Source organism: Prionailurus viverrinus, chromosome D4 (genome assembly GCF_022837055.1).
Source record: "Prionailurus viverrinus isolate Anna chromosome D4, UM_Priviv_1.0, whole genome shotgun sequence".
In the NCBI taxonomy this organism is placed as follows: domain Eukaryota; kingdom Metazoa; phylum Chordata; class Mammalia; order Carnivora; family Felidae; genus Prionailurus; species Prionailurus viverrinus.
Window position 1 is genome coordinate 31,397,685 of NC_062573.1, and position 6,258 is coordinate 31,403,942.

At 51.1% G+C, this 6,258-nt stretch overlaps 1 protein-coding gene across 1 annotated transcript; it reads left to right on the forward strand.

Moving 5' to 3' along the window:
- Positions 1 to 266: 266 nt before the first annotated feature.
- Positions 267 to 2,087, forward strand: CCL19 (C-C motif chemokine ligand 19). The gene is made up of 4 exons (XM_047829428.1): positions 267 to 559; positions 1,272 to 1,398; positions 1,632 to 1,725; positions 1,816 to 2,087. The coding sequence occupies exons 1-4, from the start codon at positions 499 to 501 to the stop codon at positions 1,834 to 1,836; spliced, it is 303 nt and encodes a 100-aa protein (XP_047685384.1). The 5' UTR covers positions 267 to 498; the 3' UTR covers positions 1,837 to 2,087.
- Positions 2,088 to 6,258: the final 4,171 nt, after the last annotated feature.

Below are 6,258 nucleotides of genomic sequence, written 5' to 3' on the forward strand. Positions count from 1 at the left end.
CCACCCCAATCCTGACTATCACCACTGAAAGCCATGGTTAATGATGCAAATGCCACTGATGCAATAATGGAGAACCTCTATCTGGAGCTGACATTGCAAGGTCCCTTCTCTTGGCAAGACGGCAGACTGCTTAGTTTCTCCGAGATGAAGCCAAAGAAAGCAGAAGAGCAGGGAAGCTACTGAGGCGGGAAAAGGGAGGGCAGGGTCAGGTTCCGTCAGAAAAAGGGGGGCAGAGGGGAATCCACGGAATGGATGTGGAGGGGAATTTCTGAGCAGGGAAAGTGAAAGTTCCAAGCCATAAATAGGAGGCAGTCGCAGCCTCACACAGGCTTTCGCACTCACATTCCCAGACCCCCTCACATCCCACAAGGACTCCTGTGCATTTCCCATTGCTCCCTCCCACTCCCAGCCAACTTTCAGTGTCACACAGACTCTTGCACACACCCAGAGATTCACCCGTACTCCCGCTCACTGCTGGTCTGCCTCTGTTCACCCTCCATGGCATCCTCTGCAGCTGCACTACTGACCCTCAGCCTGCTGATTCTCTGGACCTCTCCTGGTAAGCCCTGGGGACAGGGGGTGGGGGTGTCTAAATGTCAGACTATTTGATGCTGGATGTGGGGACACTGAATTAGGTCTCCATGTTTGGGTGAATCCAGAGGTTCCTTGAACACTGTGTGTGTGACTGTGTGTGTGCCTGTGTATGTGCCTGTGAGTGCCTGGGCCCCTGAATTCCAATGTTTGTCCGTCTCTTGGTGTATCCCAAGGCCTATGGCTACCTTCTCTCTGCAGCCTGTTTCCTGTTGCCTCAGTTTCCCAGACAGGAGAAAATAGTATATATTTGCTTACAGGAGAGAGAATGGGAGACAGGGCTAGTAGTCAAAATATTTAACAATTCATAAGTCCTCTAACCCCAGCCTCCTGCTACTCCCCACCCCCGACTCCCCACCTCCCCTCCCCACCCCCGTGCTGTGAACAGCATCAACTCTTCATTGATGCAGCAGTTGAGAGGTCCTGGGAGAGAAGTTGGGATGATCAGGGCAGCAGAAAGGCATTTATGAGGCCTAGGGCAGTGGTTGTTTACCAAACAGCTTAGAAGTACTTCAATATATTTAGCAACCACTAGGGCCATATTGATATATACCAGCTGAATAACTGATTTAGCTGCCTACAAACACAGACGTGTGTCCTTAACCTCAGTTAGGGCTATCTATGGCCTCCCTTCCTCAGGGTCCCTATGCCCTGACACTACTTTCTTTCCCATATCCCAGCTCTGGGTGGTGCCAACGATGCTGAAGACTGCTGCCTGTCTGTAACCCAGCGCCCCATCCCTGGGAATATCGTGCGGGCCTTTCATTACCTCCTCATCAAGGATGGCTGTAGAGTGCCTGCTGTCGTGTGAGTTGTGGGGAGGGACTTGTCTAGCCTCAGCCTCCTCTCCCCCATCAGCCATTGGTGATACCCCCACCATCTTATCTCTCTTCTCCTTGCCAAGCCCAACCTCTTCAAGTAAGTGCCTGAAACTGGTTCCCAGATGTGGTCCCCACATCTTCCTGCCCCTCACACCAGGGCCTACCAGAGATCTGGGTTCCAGGGCCCCACTGTTTCTGATAACTGACCTGTGACTTTAGGTTCACCACACTGAGAGGTCACCAGCTCTGTGCACCCCCAGACCAGCCCTGGGTGGACCGCATCATCCGGAGACTGCAGAAGAACACTGCAAAGGCAAGCCCAGCCCTCCCCAGCCCTGCCTCCTCCCTCAGAGTCCTTGCCCAAGACCCCAGCCCATGACCTTGACTCTTCTTCCTCCCCTAGAATAAGCGCCACAGCAGTTAACCCATGACAGCCCCAGAGGGAGCCCTGTGTCTGAGTGAGGGGATATGAATCACTGCAGCTCTGGGGAACCAAGGACCAAAAGGGAGGATCAGGCCTCCAGCAACTTTGTACCAGACCTGACCCAGCTGGGACAGGGCCTGCAGTGTCAATGTGAGTGTGAGTGTGAGCAGGCATGAGTGTGGCAGGAGCACAGCTTCTCCTCCACACCCAGACTGCAATGCTTCCAATAAAGCCCAACTGGTACCCATGGATCTGTCTGTTTGCTGTTTGTTTTCTGTCCAAGAGGACCAGGATAGGAAATAGGGAGATGGAATGGCAAGATCTAATTTTCACTCTGCAACCTAAGCAATCTTCTCATGGACTCCTACTTAATACCTTGGGTTTTCAGGATCAACTTCCACAACCAGGGCCCCCACCTCATGTCTCTCACAGCCCTGTGACACTCAAACTTGTGTCTGTTCAATGATTGAGCCAAACTCTTTCATGCCTCCCAGTCTTTGCTCTCCAAGGCAAAGTATCCAGATGTCTCAGGGATCAGGTTTCACCAGGGTGGGAAGGGGCTTATCAAGAACCAGTTCTCATGGCCAGGGGCAGGAAGAGGCCCAGCTCTACTATCTGGGGGGAAAGTACCCAAACAGCCATGCCATTCCCTCTGTCAGGAACACTCTTCTCTCTCATTGGCTCACCTACCTTCCCATCTGGTTCTTAATGACTCTTTCTCCATGAGGCCTTCCTTGACTCTAGGCTGTGTTGGGTAGCCTCCCTTCATCCCAAGTCTTCAGAGAGCCCTGCTCCTCTCCCCTTGCAGTACTCATCACACTGAGTTATAACTGATAGTTTGTCAGCCTTCCTGGATAGGGATGATGCCTATTTTGGTTTCCACTGTCTCCCTGGTGTCCAGTATACTGCCTGGCACAAAATAGTCACTCAATAAATATTTGTCTAGAAAATGAATAAATATGTGAGGAAAGGCTCAACAGCCAGCAGTGAGTGTCCATATGCCCATACAGAATCTGACTTTCAGGCCAGCCTTCCTCTCTCACTCAGTCAGGCTGGGCCAGGACCAGCCCCGTTTGAGCAATCCTGGGGCCACACTTATCTGGTAGTGTGGGATAGATAGACCTGGGAGCCAGAAGTCAGAATGGGAAAGGGCCCAGCAAGTGGAAGAAGGAGTAGCCAGGGAGCTAGGGAGATTCAGCATGGAGGAATCCACCACTATCTCTACAGCCCATGTGGGCACCAGGTCCAAGGCAACACTAAGACCAGGGAGTTATAAAGGAGTCTCCTTTTTGAGAGATGAAAGCCCTGTGACTCTTGGAGCATACTACAGGGCTGCTCTGGGAGGAATGAACCCCTATGCTTGCGATGTCCCCTGAGGAAGCTGCTGGTCTCCAACTATGGCCTCTAAGGGACTGTCCCACTGAGAGCAGCAAGTCTGTGATGCTGAGGTTGGATGGTAGCTATGACAATGGACTGAGCATCATCACCTGAGCAGAAGGGTCATCACTGTACCAGATATTCCTCATCTGGCAACAAAACCAGGCCTGGGCAGCCTGGAAAGGGGAGCAGTGGTGAGGGGATTGTGCCAGCCCCTCCACACTGAGCTGAAATCATAGCAACTTCTTCCTGCCCTCTGCTTCCAGAAGTAGGTATTCAAAACCTCAGATATCCCAGGTCTTAGAGTCACAAGGAATGGGTGGGATGGGGATAATTTGCAAAAACAACTGCTATGGCTGGGAAATTTGGCTGTGATGCCTGGAAGAAATTACTCATCCAATCCATGCACCCATGCATCCATCCATTTAGCTGTCTCTGCATCCATTAGACTGCCATCCATCCATCAACCCATCTACCCATCCATTCATTAAGGCAGTCAACCATGGAGCTCCAGAGGTCCCAGCTATAGACACCTTTTGAACCCTGTGCCCTGCTCTCCAGCAGGCAAAGGACAAACACAGGTGTGAAGGGAGCACATTGCCTCAAATCCTTCTCAGTTTCCAGTGAAGCCAAGTGGAGGTCAGCGTGCCACAGAGGCAGACACAAAACCTCCCTCTGGACTCTCAGGAGAGAAACCCAGATAAAGTAGGGGAAGTGAGGGAGGGAGCCCTGAGGGAAATGCTACAATTACAGAGCCCCTTGAACACTACCTCCCTGATACTGCCACTGGGAGATGGACGGAGGGGGACAGGAACAAGTCCTGAACTCAGTGCCCAGCCCCCAATCCTACTTCTGCACTTCATTGTACCACTCCAATCAAGTCCCTTCCTTACTCCCCATCCCAACACCTTAGTTCCCCCATAAGTCAGGTGTACAAGGAGGGGAACCTAATTTTTAAGAGTCCCTCCAAAGATTTGACTCATGCATCTTTGGGTCTCAGGCTAAAACCGCAGCATTCACATAGCCTCCCCCCGCAAAGTCATACACATTCAGAAATGTCCCTACTTCTTGGGTCCCAAGGGATACCCTCTGGGAACAAAGAAGAAGCTGAGATTCAGGAAGAGAGAAAAGAATTCAGGAGCTAGTGAAGGAGCTTTGATTGAACAGCCTCTTGCCACACCCTGGAGGCCTGGTGAGTGAGGAATTTCAAGGAAGTCTGAAGGGGTGAACACTAGAGTACCACAGGGAGCAGGGATGCAGCCCTCCCCAACCGTTCTGCAGCCAATGCCTTCTCTTCCCCAGCCACCAGCCCCTCCTGGGCACTCGGTCTTATCCTCTTAACTCCTGCCAGATACAGGAGATTGCTCTTAGCCCAGCAATGTGAGACTTGTCCTTCCCCACTCAAATATTCTCAGCATTGTGACTTTATCTGTTCACACCTGCTCCCTGTTTCACTATGATTTACCCACAAGTGTTATGTCATTTTGCCAAGTCATGGCAGGCCAGAAGACTACCTGACAATGATGAGGCTTCTAGCTTCTCCAAGGGATAGTATGGACTTCCAGCTCCTCAACCAGAAGACAGGGGCCTTACTGCCTGGCTCTAGGTAGACACCCTCCTGTCTAGGACCCATGGCACCTGCTACAGGTTTAAGGTCAGCAGCTGAGTGAAAGCCCCCTACCCTGAAGGCCTATGGCCCTAGCAAACAACATCTCCCTAAAGGGACCTGACATCCCTGCTCAGAGAGCTCCCCAGCTCCCATCTACATGATGGACAAAAAGCTCTCTGTCCTGTCTATTGATAGAGTTCCCAGGGAAAGGGATTGGACCTGTTGATCTCAACTGTCAATATTGTTCTGCTCAGGGGCTGGCACAGAACAAGGCCCAGTACTCTTTTGATTAACAAAAAAATGTAACTGAAAATGGCCCTTTCCCACAATACCCCATCCCACTCATACCTGGAGCACATCCAGTTCTCAAGACATGGGGTTGTCTCTGTTGCATGGGTAAGTGTTTGGTAAGAGCCAGCCCCATACGGTTTTGATCATACTTTCATCAGCTCATGTTCAATTTCTTGGTAAGCCCCCACCCCCAACCCCCCCCTTTTCTGGTCTCCGGGAAACTTTGAACCAGCCAGAAAATCTTGGAAATCACAGTCTCACAAAGGAGCAGGACTCCCAAGTGGGGGAATTTCCTCTAAGAACCCCTCTGTAAGAATAAGCCAGCATTTCTCTGATCAGAGAACTTCCTCAGTGGTCCCTGAGACTTGTCCACATGGAAGGACATGGCTCTGTAATACCAGCTATTTCACCACTAGTGCTGGGCACTGCTTTAAGTACTAGTATCATTCTTCTGTTACAGCTGAGGAAACTGAGGTACAGAAGTTAAGTAGCTTGCCCAGGCTGGACAGATAGTGAAGTGTTGCGAGGGGGGGGGATGTTAGCTGGGCAGTTTTCTCCAGAATCTGTACTCTTAGCTACAACACATACCACCTCTCTGAGTTGACCCATTTCCTAAATAAAAGTGGGAAACAATACAGCAAGGCCAGGTCTGAGGAAGTGACCCTCGGGGAACAGGGAAAGTCATTACTTTGGGGTGCTAATCACATGCCAGGCTCCAAGCTGAGTCCTTTATGTGCATTATATCATTGCATCCGCTAGCAACCCTATGAGATGGAGATCACTAGTCCCATTTTATATATGAAGAAATTGAGGCCCAGAGAGGTAGTGTAAACTACCAAGTTCACTCAACTAGTGAGTGGCAGAGCTGAGATTGCACCCCAAGACTGCTTGAGGGGTAGCACTTGGGCTGAGGGCTGAGGGCTGAGATGTTCAGTTGGGGTAGAAAGGCTTGGCTTGCTAGGAAAAGCTAGGAAAAAAACAGAGGAGAAGCTGGAGGCTCAGACAGGACATCAGTGCTTGAGCCCAGACACAGAGATGCCGCCTGGAGGGCTTCTAGCCTCCTGGGCTCTCCAGCTAAAGGGAAGTTAGCTTCCCCAAAGCTTCCAGGAGGTAATAAGCACAGCTCTCCAGGTCTATTCAAGCCT